The sequence below is a fragment of the Haemorhous mexicanus genome, chromosome 8 (genome assembly GCF_027477595.1).
Source record: "Haemorhous mexicanus isolate bHaeMex1 chromosome 8, bHaeMex1.pri, whole genome shotgun sequence".
NCBI classification, from domain to species: domain Eukaryota; kingdom Metazoa; phylum Chordata; class Aves; order Passeriformes; family Fringillidae; genus Haemorhous; species Haemorhous mexicanus.
In genome coordinates, this window is record NC_082348.1 from 25392454 (window position 1) to 25410135 (window position 17682).

General features: G+C 49.1%; 1 protein-coding gene across 4 annotated transcripts in view; it reads left to right on the plus strand.

The window, feature by feature from the left end:
- Window positions 1–17480, plus strand: part of NRP2 (neuropilin 2) — an 88974-nt gene extending 71494 nt beyond the window's left edge. For 2 of the 4 annotated variants that reach the window (XM_059853265.1, XM_059853266.1), the window contains exon 16: window positions 3020–5912. In XM_059853265.1, coding sequence (XP_059709248.1) covers window positions 3020–3300 — 281 coding nt within the window. In that variant the 3' untranslated portion in view covers window positions 3301–5912. Of the gene's footprint in view, window positions 1–3019; window positions 5913–13339; window positions 13409–14047 lie in introns of those variants that run through there. The other 2 variants (XM_059853263.1, XM_059853264.1) reach the window with 2 other exon arrangements.
- The last annotated feature ends 202 nt before the right edge of the window (window positions 17481–17682 follow it).

The following is a 17682-nucleotide window of genomic DNA, read 5'->3' on the forward strand; positions in this document are numbered from 1 at the left end:
GCAAAGGGGAGTGGAAAAATTATTAAGTTAAGAAGATGGATTTTTTTATTTTCATCTCCCTGAGCAGTGAACTTTTCCACTGATATAACAGAAAACTTCCAGAGAGCAGCAGAGCCAGTAAAAACAGAGCAGATAACATCAGCTCTGTGTGTTGAGTGGATGGGCAGCTATATTTAGTGTCTGGCAATGTAAGGAAGAACAATCATTAATGTTGGGGATTGGCTTCATTAGGGCTTAGAGACAACTGAGTGTGATTCCTTAATGACTTCAGTTGCTAAATGAACTCTCCAGACTTCTGCTATCTCCTCAGCAGGACCATGATGTGCGGAAACGGGGGTTGAGGAAGGGCTCTGCACCACCCTCGTGCTTGAAGCCCTGGCTGGGACATCTGGAGTGGGTCAGGGCCGAGCAGGGGTTGTCCTGAAGCTGCAGCCAGCTTGAGTTCCCCAAGGGATCTTTCCCACAAGCAGGATCATCTGCAGTACATCATACTGCTTCCCTCCTTCCCCAGGCAGGCAGAGGGCAGAGATGCACAGGGAAGGGGCAAAGGCTGCAGGCTGGGCACTATGGCATGTGCTCCTCTGGCCAGACCCACCCTTTGTACACTCAGCCTTCCACTGGGCAATGTACAGGAGGAGAAAGGAACAAGGAGGAAGGCTTCCTCCCACTCTCTTGAGACTCAGGAGCTGTTGTCACCCCTGACACCTGCCCCTCTCCCCATCCCAGCTTCCACATGGGACCTGGTGCAGATCAGTGGTGTGAGAGGCTGTTTGTTTGTAAATCTCTCACTGAAGCAAGGTGCTATGTAAGCAGAGACTGTCACCAAGTGTAAACACAAGCAGCCTCTATACAGCAAGCAGGCCCACGATTTCCCTGGGGGTCAGCCCAGCCCCCCCATGCTGTCAGGCACAGGAGAGGTGTTGCTGATCCATTGGGGATGGTGGTGGGTCACATTCGGGTCTGGGCCAGCTCAGCCAGCTGGATCTGTGGAGGGAGACAGGAGGGGTTATCAGCGAGGCTCAAGGCAGCATTGAACATGCTCAGCCTCACAGGGAGCTGGCAGCAGCCCCCGTGGGATGTCCCACACTGCCACCCCCATGCAGGCAGGTGAGGGGCAACAGCTGCTCAGGGAGGCACAGGGATGTGCTGCTTTCATTCCCCAAACCAGCATGGCCAGTGGAGTTAGGGAAGGAGGTCAGAGGGCTGCCTGCTCCCTACCTTTGCCATCCTCAACACACAGCCCAGCCTGTATGCCCCTTCTGCAGGCACTGTTGGGGGGCAGGAGGGACAGGGCCACCCCGCTCCCGATGGTGAGGGGCAGCTGGGGTGAGACAGGTTGAGAGCAGCATATCTGGCAGTTAGGCTTCTCCTGAGACATCCGAGTTCCTTGCCTACAATGACAAATATGTGGGTGGTTCCCAGCCTCCTGCTCTATAAAAGCAGGGTTTGTCTTGCTTGTGTGGTTTTTTCTAGCTTTTGAGGTTTTTTTTTTTGTTGTAGCTATTCATCTGGGTGCACTGTTCATTCTTGGTTTTAGTCCCTATGCCCAGTTTTTGAGGAATGGGGACAGGAGAAAAGCCTTGTGAGTGGCAGAGGAACCATCATTTTGCCTCACCTCCTGTGCCACTAGCAGCAAAGCCGTCGCCATCCCAAATTTCCAGCCAGTGACTCTGCTGTTAGGCAATGTTTGTAGGGGAGGGCAGAGGCTGTGCTGCAAGATGCCCTTGCTGCTGGCAAAGCTGAGTGCATCCTGAGCTGTTTTGTATTTTCCCCTTGGCATCCTCCAAGCCTGCTCTGGAAACCAAGCTGGAGTTTGGTTAGCACAGAGCTCAACAATGTGCTGGCACCAAACCCAGGAGCCCCCAAAGTTCTTCTAGCCAGCACCCAGTGAGGGGGCTGCCCCCCACTAGCTAGCCAGGGGCAGGAGGAGAGGGTGGTCACAGGAAGGGGGTCAATGTGTCCAGCAGCAGACCAAACCCTCCTGAGAATTTCCCTGGGGACTCCAGCCCCCTTGAAGTAACCAGTAAATAAACCTGGTGCAAAAATACATCCCTCCCTAGTTATGTGCAGCTTGCCCCTGGAGTGCTGCCGGGGAGGTGGGAGCAGCGTGTGCAGGAGCAGCAGCGGCGCAGGCTGTGCCATTCCTTGTGAGCTGCAGATGTGTGCAGGCTGTCCCCAAGCCACCTGGCCAGGGACAGCAACCCTTCCACAGCTGTAAGAGCAGGGAGGGATGGCCGTCACTGGGCTGAGTCTGGGCAGTGCCTGCCCATGAGTTCAAGGGAGCCAGGTGCTTTTCCAGCCCTCCTGAGGTGTGTTGCTTTATCAGCATGAATTCATAGTCCTGGCTTGCTGAAGCTGCAGAGAGCATGAGTTTCTTGTCTGAATACTGGGTTGAATTTTGCAGCCCGTGCCCTGTACATAATTATAACCATTCTTCTTGCTTCAAGAAATAGTAAGGAAATCTGTGTAGGTCTGTGAATGGGGCACCCAGTGAGACTAGACCTGTGTGCAGAGCGCTTTCAGACAGAGAACTTCTTCTCTGTCTTTGCAGTAAGAATGACAAATGCTTCTCATTGTAATCTCTTTCCCGGTCTCCTGTGGTAACTTCCTCGGCCATCTGAGATTATGCTTTACTTCCAATTACAAACATGATGTGTTTTGTCACTGCTTGACAACATCTGCCATGTGGAGACAAAACCAGGTGGCTGATCTGGAGATGGCCAAAATAAAGAAGGGAAAAAAACATTCATCGGTGCCAAAAATAACAGTAATAATAGTGCATATGGAATTTGTACTGCGTTCCAGGCAGCCTGATTAATTAAAAGGGAAGGGAAAGGCCCTTGGAAATGTGGGCTCAGCAAATGCCAGGCTGTGCCCTCCCCTAGGAGCACGCCCTGTATCTGGAGGTGGCCGTGGGACCTCGTGTTGCTCCGTGCTGTACTCTTGAAAGCATGTGTGTTTCTTTTTGTGCGTCTGCATGCCTCCCACCTAGCAACCCTGTTCTGTGTCTCCTCCCCAGGGGCAACCCTCCTGCCAGGGACCGAGCCCACAGTGGACACGGTGTCAGTGCAGCCCATCCCAGCCTACTGGTATTACGTTATTGCCGCCGGAGGTGCTGTTGTGGTGCTGGTCTCCGTCGCGCTGGCCCTTGTGCTCCACTACCACCGGTTCCGCTATGCGGCCAAGAAGAGTGATCACTCCATCACCTACAAAACCTCCCACTATGCCAACGGGGCCCCCGTGGCCGTGGAGCCCACCCTAACCATAAAACTAGAGCAAGACCCCAGCTTGCGCTGCTGAGAGCCGAACAGGAACGAGAAAGCAAACAAAACACAAAACAGACAGACAGACAGAAACTAAGACTTCAAATACGTTGCCTCAGTTTTGCACTTTTTTCCTTACCTAGCATACGTGTGAACTCTTAGATATCTCCATCCCTTCTCCGTCCCCCAGCCCTCCCCAAATCTTTTACAAACTCTAAACTAATGCTGCATCTTGGATCGCCAGAAGAGACACACCGCCCCTTCACTTCAAAAGTGAACGCTCCCTTTCTATTACTTTTCAAGGATACTTGGGGTGTCAGGTGGGGGTTTATTTTGTTTTGTTGTGTTTGTTTGGGGAGTTTTTTTTGTTGTTGTTGGTCAGCTTCTTTGGGTTTTGGGGTTTTCTTCTCCTCCCAGTAGGCAACCTACAAGGGAACCTGATGGTGAGCCTGGAAGCTTGTGTGTGAGGCTCGTGTGCATGTGCTAAACCTGCGTGTGTGAGTGTGCATGGTACACTCTGTGTGGGTCTGACTGACTGAATGTAAATTTAGAAACAGCCCCTTTTTCATTTGCTTGTTGTTGCTTCTACTTGCACAGGGAATGCTTTTATTTTTGTTTTTGTTGTTGTTAATTTTCCCTCCTTCCCGCCTCCTCTGGAAGGTCTGGGATGTGTTTATGGTGAATGCCCTGATTTGTTTACTTGGGGAAGAGAGCAATGCTTTTTTGTTGCCTTATCTAGCTTTGGCTGGGTTTCTTGTTTGATAGTGTTAATGTCTTGGGTGCAAATTGAGAAAAGGCCAGGCTGGACAGTAGAAATGTCCACCTCAGATGGCTAGAAGAATCCAGAGAGGTCCATAGACACTCAAAAAGCAAGATCTCTCCATTTTATTCTTTCTGCAGCCAACATGAAAACACAGCCATTGTTTGGAAGAGGGAGGGGAAGCCCTCCTCTTCCCCCACCTGCAAGTGAATCTATTTAAAGTTGCCTTATATCAGAGAAGCTCATAATGAATGTTTTGTTTGTATCTGTTAAAGCCAGCCTTAGGGTAACACGTAGACTTCAGCAGGTCTTAGTGGATGCTAAATACTGTAGTTTCTTGAGAATTGAAGGTTTATTTATTTAATAAGTATCCTCACTCTGGGTGCTGATGGTTTTGCTTTTACACGGGGAAGGGGGAGAGGGCTCCTCCTTGTCTTTCTGCTAGAAATGTTCAAGGGACAAATATAGTTCCCTTTTCTGGGTTTGATTTTTTTCCTTCTGCCCAATCCATAGCTGCTGAATCATAAAAATTGCCCATTGACTTTCTAGAATGTCAGTTTTGCGTTTGCTAATGTTCTGCTTCTTAGAGCACCAGTAACATCTAGCAAGCCAAGCCCAACCAGTGCACCTGGAGGGCCCAGCTATTGCTGCTGCTTTAACTGGGGAGGCAAGGAGGAGCCTCCACACGCCTCCGACTCTTGAATGGCCCAGCGTATTGTAGTGGAAATGCCTTATATAAATTACTGAATGATGACATGCAAGTGGTTTGAATTTTTAACCCTGATCTGTTTGCAGGCAAAAATAAGTACCTCCAGTGAGCAAGGTTCTCCATCTTGTTTGTGTTCATCTGTGATGAGTGATCAGATTCCCTCCCCCCTTCTAAACTTGCTAGTGCCCATCCCTCCTTTGCCCATTAATATTGCATAAAATGAATCAAGATGAGCAGCTCTGTTAACTTCCCTGCAGTCTTGAGCTGCCTTTTGGTCTGGGAAAAAAAGTGAAAATACAAACGGTGCTGAAGTGGTATTGGCCCCTGTTGCAGCATAGCCCTGTCCCCAGGGGATGTGTGTCGATGGGGGTGTCAGTCTATCCCCCTCCTTGCCTTAATTCGTGCAGCCAGTTTCAGTTCCCTGTGCTGGTTTCACAGCAGATTTCAGTGGGATCCTCTCAGCTGCAGCAGCAAGTGTCTGAAACAAGCAAGGAGCGCAGAAGAGCCCAGGGTGATGTGCTGTGGTGAGCACATCAGGCGTGCTGGGTGCTCGTGGCACCGCTGCACCTGGGCCTGGCTCCCACAAGCTCTTGAGAGCAGCAGGGACACGTCTGTCCCACGGGGACCCGGGGAGCTCCTGCCACCTGGGAGGCAGTGCCAGTGAAAGGTCCCTGGAGAGGGGCTTACAGGGCCAGGGTGCTTTCACCGTGAGCCTCCTCATCACACAGCACTGGTGTTGCAGTGCATCTGGTTAGGGATGTGGATTCCTGTCCCCCTCAGTCAGCTGCAAATTAAAACAGATGTGAAATACTGGCATGCGCTTACTTTCAGGTCAGCCCAAGCCATGTCAGCAGATGATATTGTCCCGTTTCCAAAGTCAGCTCAGTCTCCCTAGTTCAGACGATTTCACTTTGACCAGGTTCACCCCCACAGACTTAGCAAGTGTGCATTGGTGTGTCAGAGAGGAGAATGTGGCACCCTGTCTTTTAAACCAAAATCACCAAAGACAAAACAGAAGGTCACTTCGAGATTTTTACTCCCAGTTCTCCCCTGCTCCTTGAGCCCTGACATCCCCAGCATTGCCCAGTTGCCTGTGTGTGAAAAATATCTTGTGGAAATTTGAAATTCTTTGAAGATGTATTGTGTGGAATGTAATAAAATGATGATATTTTTATACAAATATCTGGGGTTTTTCTTTCTTCTTCTTTCTTTGCTAATGAGAATGCTGTTGGTTGAAGCAAAGCAGAGTTCCAAAACTCTTTGGAGCATCAGGGCTATTCCTTTTAGCCAAGTGAAGCTCCAGTTCCTGCTGTGTGCAGACCTGGCTCCCAGCAGCCCAAACGCTGTGGGCTCCCTGCCTTGCTGCACTCAGGATCAGGCCATTAATAGCAGCTTTTAGATCCATTACATTTGTACCAGTCCTTATGGGAGTTTTGGGAGGCTGGACTGACTCTTGGAATTGTTTGGGGATTTCACCAGCGTTGCCTAAGTGCTAAATTGCTCAGTGTGATTACACAGAATTTCTCCAGCTGGGGCCCCTGGAGACAGGACATCCGACTTTCCAGGGCCCCTGGGGCTGGCCTGGCTGCCAGCTCAGCTGAGCCACATGCTCTGTCCCTGAGCTCAGCAAAAAACGGGTAAGCCATTAGCAAAATTAATAATGAAAGCAGCAATGCTTTCCTTTCCTCTTCTGTGCAATCCCTGTTTCTGCGTGTCAGACTGTGCAGGGGACCTGTACACCAGTGTTTGGACAGGTGTGTGTCCCCTGCTTTCCCTCCACCTGAGTCCTCCCAACTTGTTACAGGGACCTCTGCTGCAGCAGTTCTGCTTCCCATCTTCTCTATGTGCACCCTTCACCCCTTCAGCAGAGTCAGCAGCATCACATTTCATGTGAAATACATTTTGCTGCAAGTTTGAGAGTTTTTTTCCTTCCCTCTTTATTTTCCTTCTCTCATATTCTTTACCCTGGCATAAAGCTCAGCTTTGCAATGAAACTTCCTGACTCTACTAGGAATTCAGGCCATCAACAAAAAAAAGAATTCAAATGTGATCCCTCACACTGGCTATTCAAACACAAGCAAAGCTGAGTACCCATGCTGCTTTTTTGGGAGAGGGCTTTTTTTCCCTTAATTGTACAGCAAAGCAAATTACACTTGTAATTTGCATTTTGTACACTTCAGCGACTGTTCAAGCAAAATTCAAAACAAATATGCACATGTGAAAAACAGGGAAGGAGAGACTGACTGATGGCTTCCCAACAAGGAAGAAAAAAATGCTGTTAAGTAAACAGACGAAAAGGGAGAAATCGTTCAGGATTAATTATTCCGTACGTGCGCCACAGACAGATTGGCTGGAGAGTTGGGTGCTGCTCAGGCTGCAGCACATCCTAGGGAAGAAAGCAGCTAAAATTAGCATGCTTTGTTTAAGGCAATAAATACAGCTTAGTGTGATTTTAATGCAAACTCTTCTGCCAGCAACTTCAGGCATTTAGGTGTCTTCTTAAAAAAAAAAGAGGAAAACTTTTTGGGGGAGCAGTGGGGGCTCTCTTTTTCCGGGAGCAGCATTGTGTCCTGTGTGTCTCGGGAGGCTTTGGGCGTGGCTCCCTAGTGGTATGTGCTGTGATGGTGTCAGTCTTTTTACCTTGTCTCTAGAGTTGGTGTTGTGCTGAAGGAGCAGAAGGGGGTCCATGGGCGCTCTCTGTAAGCACTGGGGCAAAGCCAGTGCCTGACGGGGATGTGAGAGAGGGAGCGCTGACCTGGCAAAGCAAAGGGTGCCGTGGGGAAGGCAGTGCTGTGCCTCGGCAATGTCAGCGTGCCTGAGATGGCTGATCAGGCAGGAGCAGGCTGCAGAGCTCCGTCACCACACAGCTGGGTCAGCCTCCTGCCAGTGCAGGATGGCACTTGGCACAGGGTCCCCAGAGCTGCTTGCCCCGGGGCTCTGGGGGTGAAGTTGGCTTTTCCCGGCCTGGTGGAAACGCCTCTGCTGCCACGTGCAAGGGAACAAGGGAGGAACCAGGCTGTGCGTGGGGCTGTGTTTGGATTTTTGTCCCTGTGAAAACCTACTGACTTCACCAGGGCCAGCCCCCACGTAGCCCGTGTCAGGGCAGCAGAGTGAGGAGTGCAGACGGCAGGCGAGGCCCCGAGGCGAGCTTGGACAGCGCTTGGCTTTCCGCCACAGCTCCTCCATCAGCAGCTTTGGCGGCTCTGAGCAGAGACTGCAGGCGTGACTGCCAGTTTGAGGCATGGTGTCGTTAGCCACTGCACTGCAAAAACAAACAGCAACAACGGGGAGGGTGATAAACGTGGCAGGATGCCACAGAGCTGCCAGCTTCTCCCCCAGCTCCGAGCCCTCGCGGGGCGGCAGCGGGGCCAGTGCCGCCCTTTGCCGAGGAGCCGCTGGGTTTGGGGTAGGTGAGCTCAGCACAGAGCACAGAAGCTGCGGGTCAGCTCCTTACCTGGGCTCTCCAGAGCTGAGAGGGGGAGAGGGAGAGGCTTACGCTGTGCAATGGCACGGCCACGCCGTACACACGCCTGCCACCACCACTGTGTCCTTGGCCTGGAGCCGCTGCCGAGGGGAGGTGCAAAAGCAGAGCTGGAGAAGGGGTCAGGCTGCAACGGGGGTGTGTGTGTGCAGGGAGGGTTTGCCAGGGTATTGAGTTTGGGTAGCCACATTGGCCATCTGCCCTGTGTGCAGCAGGGCCGGGTGCCACATGTTGGAGGGCAGCACCAGCGCTGGAAATAGCTGCCTGCTCATGGCCACCTCCACACCAAATGCCCAGCCTGGCTCCATGTCTCCAAGTGCTTTTGGTGGGGGGTCTTCAGCTGCCCAGCCATACTTTCCCACCTTATCTTCATATGGGAAGCCCAAGGATTGCAAGAGATCATCCATGCTCCCCAGTTTGACAATGGTTTTGTGGTAGTCTGAGGTGTGCACAGGGCAGCCCCAAGGCAATCTGAGAATAAGGTCCAGCGGTTCCTGCACTGCAGAGGGAGGCCAGGCAAGGGAGTGGCAGCTTGTTTGTTTTCTTTAATGCTCAACTGTAGCCAAAGCACTGTTTTAATTTGAAATTTGGCAGGGACTTATCCCTTCTGTAAACTAAAGTAGTCCTGTGTTTCTGGAGGAGTGGGAAGGAGAGAAGTGAGGTGGATTTTCAGCTGGAAATAGAGCAGTGGGGGATTCAGAGGGAGTGTTCCTGCTTGGAGCCTGTGCTGCTGCTTTGAGAAGTGCTTCTCCATTTGCTGAGGGTGGGAGGTGTCCCCCCCAGCCCCCGGGGCTCCCAGCCAGAGGAGCAGCGCTGCCGCCGCCGAGCAGAGCGGTGTCAAGGCGAGGCCACGGCGGCTGCTCCGCCGTGTCAAAACAAAATGATGTGTGTTGGAGTCACACACTGCTGTGGAGAGAAAAGGACTGGGAATGAGCAAAGAGAGAAAAGCAGGGATGAGAGCAGAGCCGGGGCTCTGTCTTGTTATGCCAAGACTGGGAAATGTCAATTCCTGACCCCGTTTTCCTAGCTTTGGCTGCATTTAACGTTTCTGACCCTCATGGGCACTTGTTTGGCAGCAGAGCGGCGGTGTACCTCCTACACTCCCTTCACTGGGCAGGACAGCACTGGCCAAGAGGGATGCTGTAGCAGCAGGAGAGAGGGGTGAGCATGTAGCTGGCTGCCCTCGAGTCCTTTCCACAGTGGGGAAACAACCATGTGCTGCTTATTTCCCCAAAACCAGCAATTTGTTTTTCTTCCTCCTACACACTCTGCTTTTTTTGTCCCAGCAGGCACAGCCACAGATATTACTGGGAATGAAAGACTGTAAGGAGCAGAGCTCACAAAGCACCCATCACCTGGCTTTCAGCCCCAGAGCTTGTGGACCCTGGCAGAAAGTGGGGAGCAGGAGCACAGGGATGGTGGGAGTGCGTCCTGGGCACTCTCCAGGCCAGGCTGTCCTGTGCCAGAGCGGCTCTAGGCAGGCAATAATAAGATCTGGAATTTACTGCAAGTTTGATATATTGTTTGGGAAAGGCACCTCCTGCTGAGAGGCTCATTTTGTTCAGCCAGAAAGACTCCAAGAGACACCACAGATAATCTGCAAATGCCTGTGTACAGAGAGAGATGCCAGGTGATAGAGCTCTGCCCCAGGGTGATTGAGCTCCCCTCAGTGACCTGGCAGGAGGCAGCACCTGGTGCCTGGACATAAACCAGACAAAGTCAGGCTGGAAAGAAACAGCAATTTTTTTTCTTGACAGTTGTCATTTGCCTTGGAAGAATGTGTCCAGGTTCCAGCAATCAGGGCTGGGTGCTCTCTCCAAAGCAATAGTTGTTGGCTTGGTGTGGAGGTCTCTGCCAGAGGTGGTGGTGCTGCTGCTAAGCCCGTGCAGGAGGGCTGGCAGTGGGCACCTGGGATGGTGGGAAGTACGTGCCAGGCCATGAGACACACTGAGCTCAGCTTTGGAGAGGTGAGATGCCTTGGGCAGGTTTGGAGAGCTTTCCTGCAAGAGGCATGTGTATGTCTGTGGTGGGACACCAGAGAACTTGTCTGCTCTCCTGCCCCTCTCGTCCGCCCTGGCACAATCCCTCCCACCCCTGCTACTATTTTAAAACAGATCTACACTGAAACTCTTTAATCTCTGGAAATCCTGCTTGCCCTCCATGTGAGTTCATACAAACATGGTATTAAATCAGCCCTTGTCTGATTAGAATTTTATCTTTCTTTTTCCAGGTCCCATAAATTAGCCTTTTAGCTGGCAGTGCTCTCAGATCCAACAGATAACAGCCTTTCTTGGCATCAGGCTGTTTCCAAAATCATTGCTAATATTATCTTTTGGCCAGGACTGGCTGGGTGCTCACAGCTATCATTTGGCACACGGACTTTAAAAATGGCCTTTCACTCAGGAGAAATCATTCCTCATATTTAATTACAGTTCCCCCCTAACTTTCTTGACTACCTTTCTCCAGAATATTTTTTCCCTTTTAAAACGCGAGGTAAGTTGTGCCTGAAATTTGCCCTTTAAGAAAGCAGCTTTCCACAGCACAGAGCAATGTATTTCTCCCACTCTGCCCACCAGCTTGCAGGGCTTTTCTGGGGACCACTTTTGAAGGGAGTTGCCTTCTGTGGCCTGCTCCACTTGTCACTGTATTGCTGGGACTTGTCCCAAAGGAGCCTAACTGATGACAAACAGCAGGCTAGATTCTGTGGCAGGCTAGATTCTAAATCATCTCCACTAGGAACTGAACTGAGACCACCAGCTTCAATTCCCACAGACACCCACACAGCCTGAGCTGATTCAGTTAATGACTCGAGAAGCCCCAGAATGGAAAAAGAAACGTCGAATTACATTTTTCCAAAGCTTTCCGGAGGGTGTAGAGCCCTGCATGATAACATACAATCAAATAGCAATGAAATGGCATGTGGGGAACAGAAGAATGAGGGCCTGAGGAGGAAGGAAAATAGGCAAGTAGGAAGATATCATTTAAGCAGGACTTAAGAGTTGTATTAGCATGGGGAATTGAGCAAATCACTAGAAGAGTAAACAGATTCTAGGCTGGGCTTTTTGTATAAATGTTCTCTCTTTTCAAGTTTTCCCAGTGCTCTTTCCTTTCAGGCTGGAAGAACTGGTGTTCTTTTGAAAGTGTTGATTAACCAATACTTTTTTATTTCTGGCTTTTCCCTCAAGGCTACCCTGGGAAATTACAAAAGGATCAAATTGCTAGCTTGTTCTCACACAAAATTTAGAGCAGCTACAATATGGAATGTCAAATGACTTCCAAGAGCCCTTCTCCACACATGGACTCCTTGGGCAGACTGTCATCTAATTTCGACCTCTGCTCATACAGTTTTGAGCAACATACAGTTTCTGTAGGGTTGTGTGGGTGACACGGATGGCAAATCTCACTGCTTGTCTTCCAGCGGGTGACTAGCGCTTCAGACATCTCCACGTGTGAAATGCCTTGCAAGTTATTTTTCCACATGTTTGGATCTAAATGTTTGCAAGAGGCCCTCAGGCAGTTCTCCCAGCCCTAAGATGTTGCCATCTGGGCCTGTCAGTTCGAGAACTGTTGAGAAATCATGTGAACTCACCACTAAAGTGAGGATCTGCAGAAGGCAGTGTGCACCTGTGTTTCTTCGACAAGGTACCGGCAGCCTTGAGTCAGCTTAACTGACTCACTCGATGCAGAGCTCATCAGCAGGAGGGGCAGGTGCTGGGCTGTGAGCCTTCCTGTTGCCAGGTTCACTTGCAAATTCAAAGAAATCCCTTCATTCTTTGGGTGCAGATACAATTCTGCCTGAGGAACGAGAAGGTGTCATTAATTCCAGCAGAGGATCGCTGCCGTCAGGGATCGGGAGGTGTTGGGGCAGCGTGGCTTTCAGCAGAGACCCACTCTGGAGGTGAACCTTGAAATGTCACTGGTGTGGCTTGCCTGACACAGTTGTCTGGGATAGCAAAAAAGTGTATTTGACAATTCAGGAGGTCTTTTCAAGTCCTAAATATCCATGCAAATATGCAGAAATATTCTTTTATAAGGTTTTGAATAATTTCTTTGCATGTGGCTTTTTAGGTACAATTTACAATCTTTAGTTTTGGTTGTTTGTAAGTAACCTCTTTAAACTCTTCTTGCCATTTTGGCACAAGGCATAAAGTAATCTTGGTTCCAATCACAACTGCTTCCAAGGTGTGACTTCTATCACTTCCTAGTCCCTGATTTTTTTGCATTCCTGATCATTTCAAGACACCTTCTCAGTTGAGTATCCCCAGTTACAGTCAGCTTTGAAAACTCTTCACAGATTGAAATGAAAAGACATATTCTTTTGGAAAAGTGGAAAAGAGCCATGGTAACTGTACGCAGAGAAAATGATAGGAAGACTGCACGGGAAAATAATTTACTTCTGCCCAGATTATAATATGTGCATTTGGTTGCTAGTCCTCGGTCTGTGCTGAACAATAGAAAGAGATGTCACCACTAAAAGGAATTTGGATCAGGCAAATGTTAACATAAGGGCCTAGATATGGCCATTAGCCTCTCTCTCCATTTCAACCAGCTTTTGTATTAAAACATATAATGAAGATACATAAATTCCTCAAATTATTGTGAATTTATCTGAAACTCAAAGAGGAAATGGGTCATTGAAGGTCTGTATCCAGTCAGACATATGGGAAAATATGAAAAGCAGAGTGTGTGCTAAATGGATCCAGCATTTAATGGCAGTAATGACAGGCACTAAGATCCTACTCAAAGGTGTAAGGGTAATACCCATGAGCATGTTAACAGTGAATTATAGCCATTATGGAGGCACCAATGACAATATTTTAGTGCTATTCAAGGTGTCTGATTTCTCTGCTTTTTGCTCACTCTCTTTTCTTCTTAAAAGCTGTTGATCTGGTGGTTATGAAATGTGACATAGTGTGAAGATCCTCTTCTCTCAAGTGTGCAAGAGTCTTCATTGACTTTGGCCAAGGGAAGAAGATCATGAGTTCCTCCTCCTTCCACAGAGAGGAGCCTTGCAGTAGTTTAACAATTACTTTCTTCTGGCTGATCTCACACTCCAGTGACCCGTGACAATGATGCTGCCAGAAGGCCTCTTTTAACAAACAGTGCTTCCCATTTTGTTGTTCTAGTGAACTTCCCGAGAATGGAGGATGACTTCCCAAGCTCTGAGCAAGACTTCGAAGACAGCGATGATCCAGGTTGGTGTGCAAATGGACATGGACATGGACATTGTCCATATGCACGTGGACAATCCAGCTGTGGCAGCTTGTGCTTCAGTACCAGAGACTCAGATTACTCACAAATCTCAGCTTTAGTGGTGTTGGGAGCTGGAACACACTTGAGAACATACATTGAAGGGATGGCTTAGCATTCAAAGGCATTGGTTTTCTTTTCCTGTTTTCCAACAGCCAGCAACCTTGCAAAGTCAATGTATTGTATTTGTGTTAGGACAAGTGAAACTGATCTTTTAAGCATTAATTGCTGCTTGCATGGCATTTTGACTTGTAAATGGAGAAAATTAAGTCTGAGACCTGTGACAGATTGATTCCATAGTTTTGAACCTAGTGGCACTGGAAGGGCCAGGGTTTCAGTGGGTGTAGAATGCTTGCACGCTATATCAATAGTCTGATGTCTAAAAGTGAATCAAGGTGCCTAACTTTCTTGGTAGTTTGGTGCTCCACATGATTTCTAGACCTGGGTTAGTGAATCCTGCTGAGATAGTCCCCTGTATATACTTTAACTCTTGTAAAGCCATCACAACTCCAAGTAAGAAATGTAAAAAGGTGAGGGGGGAATAAAAAGCGATCCCTGGATAATAAGTGCCCGTTCCACTGCAGATTACTTTGGATCGGATAGGAACGACACACTGTTCTCTACTAACTCTCCAGGAACCCCGAAGCTGGACAAAGAGAAAAGCTGGCTGTACACCCTGGATCCCATCCTGGTGACCATCATAGCCATGAGCTCCCTCGGTGTCCTCCTGGGGGCCATCTGCGCTGGGCTGCTCCTCTACTGCACGTGCTCGTACGCCGGGCTGTCCTCGCGGAGCTCCACCACGCTGGAGAACTACAACTTCGAACTGTACGACGGCATCAAGCACAAGGTGAAGATGAACCACCAGAAGTGCTGCTCAGAGGCCTGATGGGTGCCTGGGCATCACCCTTGGCATTGTGCCCGGTGAGGAGGGCTGGCAGGGGGGTACTTTTTTGCTGTTTTCTATGGGAACTGAATGCCATACAGGGAATGAGGGGAGCAGGAGTGAGGAGAGGCACTGCTCCTGCCACCAGGTCTTGCTGCTGGGTCACACTCCACCAGGACCGAGTGGCTTTCCTGCAAACCAGATTGTGCCGGGCGAGGGGAGACTGAGCCCCTTGTTTGTTGGTTCATCTTCATTTTCTGCTAATGTGAGTGGCTGGGATGTGGTAAGGGAACCTGGTTTACCTTTTGGATGTGAGAAACTAAATGTTGATTGTTATTTCCCACCTCCTTTCTCTGGAAAGTTGCTGAGAAGGCTGAGGGATTTCTTTAGAAATAACACACAAACACACGGAGCCCCCTGTCCATTTTAGACTCCGTCCAGATATCATTGTAGGGATTTGTGCACTTCACACTAAGAACAGGAAGCTGCAGTTTGCAGTCCTGAAAATGGAAGCATGTTGTTACCTTCAACTTTCCTTCTCCTGGTAGCAGGGGAAAGATGGGATACTGGCTTTACTGTCAACAGTAACAACGGCGCTTTCTGAAATCATTAAGAGAGAAAATAGAAGGGAAACCCTATGTGTAGAAGCACCTCTTTGAGAAAAGCTGAAGAGCCTTAAAGTGATTTGTGAATAAGAGCCATTTATTAAATCCATATCTTTGATTGCAACAGCAGAGGCCTTCATCAGGAAGGCCTTTATTTGAATCTCCCACCCCTCTTGAGCCTGCCATTTTTCTTTTTGCTCTAATGAGAAAATTGCAGCAAACGAAAGATAGAGCCTGTCGGGTTGCTGGTGCTTAGGCAATGGCTTTGGGAAGGGGGCTTCACTTGGGGTTTGACTTGAGGTACAGTGCTGAGGCCTCTCCAAAGTGCCAGGAAGGGAAAATGAACAGGGAAGGAGGCTGGAGCCATGCCCATAGCCCTGGGGAGCCTGGCCATGGTGCCCACTGGCAGTCCTCACCTTCCTGATGCTCCCCTTGTCCCTGGAGCCAGGGGGGGTGAGCTGGTGTCATCAGCACCACTGGACCAAACAGCTGCCACCGCATCCCCTGTGGAGCAAAGCTGCACTGCTCCTGATCAGTAGCAAAACCCCCAAGTTCTATCTGTGAGCTGGTTTTTTGGTTTGTTTTTTTTACTTTGAACAAGTGCCTTAGAAGTATTTTTCCTCTAGCTGATGATCAGTGCTGTAGCAAATAGCAAGTGAGGCCTTCATCCTTCCCCACAAAATGCTCTTCTTCACCACTCTCTGCTGGTTAGAACCCAGCAGAAATCTGGTCCTTCTACTTGCAAATGGTCTGGCTACATTGTGTGGCAGCTGGTACCTCTCCACTTACCACTGTGCTGTGGGACAGGAGTGTTATGAAAATAACTGAATGGAGAAAAAAAGTTGAAATGTTGAACCCCAAAGCAATGCCTTCATTTCCAGTTCAGTACAGGTGGATCACCTCTATCAGCTTGCACATACATAAATTAGAACCCTTTCTGTCACACTGGGTTTGCTTTTCCAGGGGCTCTTTGATAATACCTGGCATGTCCTGATTTTTACATTTTACCTGGCAAGTAGTTTGGGGTGGGGATGGCATCATTTTCCTCACCAACTGCTGTTGACAAAGACGTGATGTGCTGTGAAGCTCAGTTTGCCCAGCCCCGCAAACACATCATGCAGGAGTCCAGGTGTTTGGGGACACAAGCAACATCTGGAGAGGAGATGAGCACGGACACATGAGCAGTGCCACAGCCGCTCCTTGGTACTGTGGGCATAGGAACATTTGTCTACTGTTTCATGAAGAGCTCCCTCAGACAATAAGATTTTAGGTGAAAAACCCCTTCTGTGCTGTGAGGAAGGTGCACAAGTGCTGGGGGAGCAGCTGCGTCATCAGCACCTCCGCGGTCCGCGTGCACCCGCAGGGATGCGCGCACAAAGGCCTTCATTTCTTTAATTCACACCGTGCCCCCGACAAAAACAGCAGTAAACCTGTCTCTGATTCTCCTTTCCAATCACCTTATTTCTTTTGGCGTTTTTCACAGACAAATTCCACAGGGGTGTTATTTTACTGTACAAAAGAAACAGAGGCAGTGAGAGGAAATGTACCAGACCATTTCAAAGCTGGATTGCTGCTGCTCAATGATTTCATTCCCTTCAAATCACCAGAGAGGGGAAGGATGAATGGAAAAGGACCATACAGTAGAAAAGCCGACTTAGGCAAACAATAGGTGAAAATATATAATGAAAAAGGTGATGTTATGGTGTCTTAGTAGGCGTACAGAGAGAAGAGTTCATATATAGATATATTCAGAAACAGTGTGTTTGCACACGCACGTGAATTCTCTGTATGTATCGTGTATGTGACTTATTCCGTGGGACTGACTCGTGTTAATGTATCTCTTGATCTGGGGCAGGGGAGTACTGCTGACCTTGGCACTAAGGTGGCACGGGCCCAGCCCATGTGTCCCGCTGGCCCCTGGCAGCTGGGGCAGGGCCCACGTGTGAGCTCGCCAGGCGAGAGAAGGCCGATCATGCTGCACAGCCAATACCTCACTTACCTCTGCCGGGTGCTTTACTGTTCTGTGGAAAACTGTGTTTGATTGTAACTTCAGCAGGGAGGGGGGAAAGGCCATCGGTGCATTCAATTCATTGCATCCTCCTCTGCAAATAGATTAGGTTTGCTGATTGCAATTCCCTCTGTGAAATTCAGAAAAGAAAAAAAAATCGGCATTAATGCCTTTGCTCAAATGGGCTGTTGCCTCCACACGCTTCCCATGGCAGGACACGTTGCTAATGGGCGGGCTGTAGTTCTGGGTGACTTCATTTTGTGGGAAGGTGCTGGAGGTGAGCATGGGAATTAAACCATGAAGAAATTATATGCAGAAATGGAAATTCTCCAAGGTTTGCAGTTCAAGGTGTTTGACCATTTACTGGCTGAGCCAGGACTTACGGACTTAAAGAGCTTTTACTGTGATTCTTCGGTGTAACAAACAAACAAAACAAAACAAAAAATAAAACTGTGTTTATATGATTTGTATAAAAACCTTTTAAAATTACTATTTAATAAACATTATGGTAGAGATTATGTTTCAGCGGCTTTCTTATTCATGAAAGAGCAGCAACGAGGAAACCAAACTGAAGAGGGCTGTGGGTAGAAGATGCCCCAGCAAAATGAGATGCAACTTGAGGCACGCAGGGCCATGCCCACTGCTCTCCTTTGCTGTGCACTGCCTGTCCCTTTGGATTACCCCAGGCTGCATGGCACACCAAGGTGACATGGGGTTTTA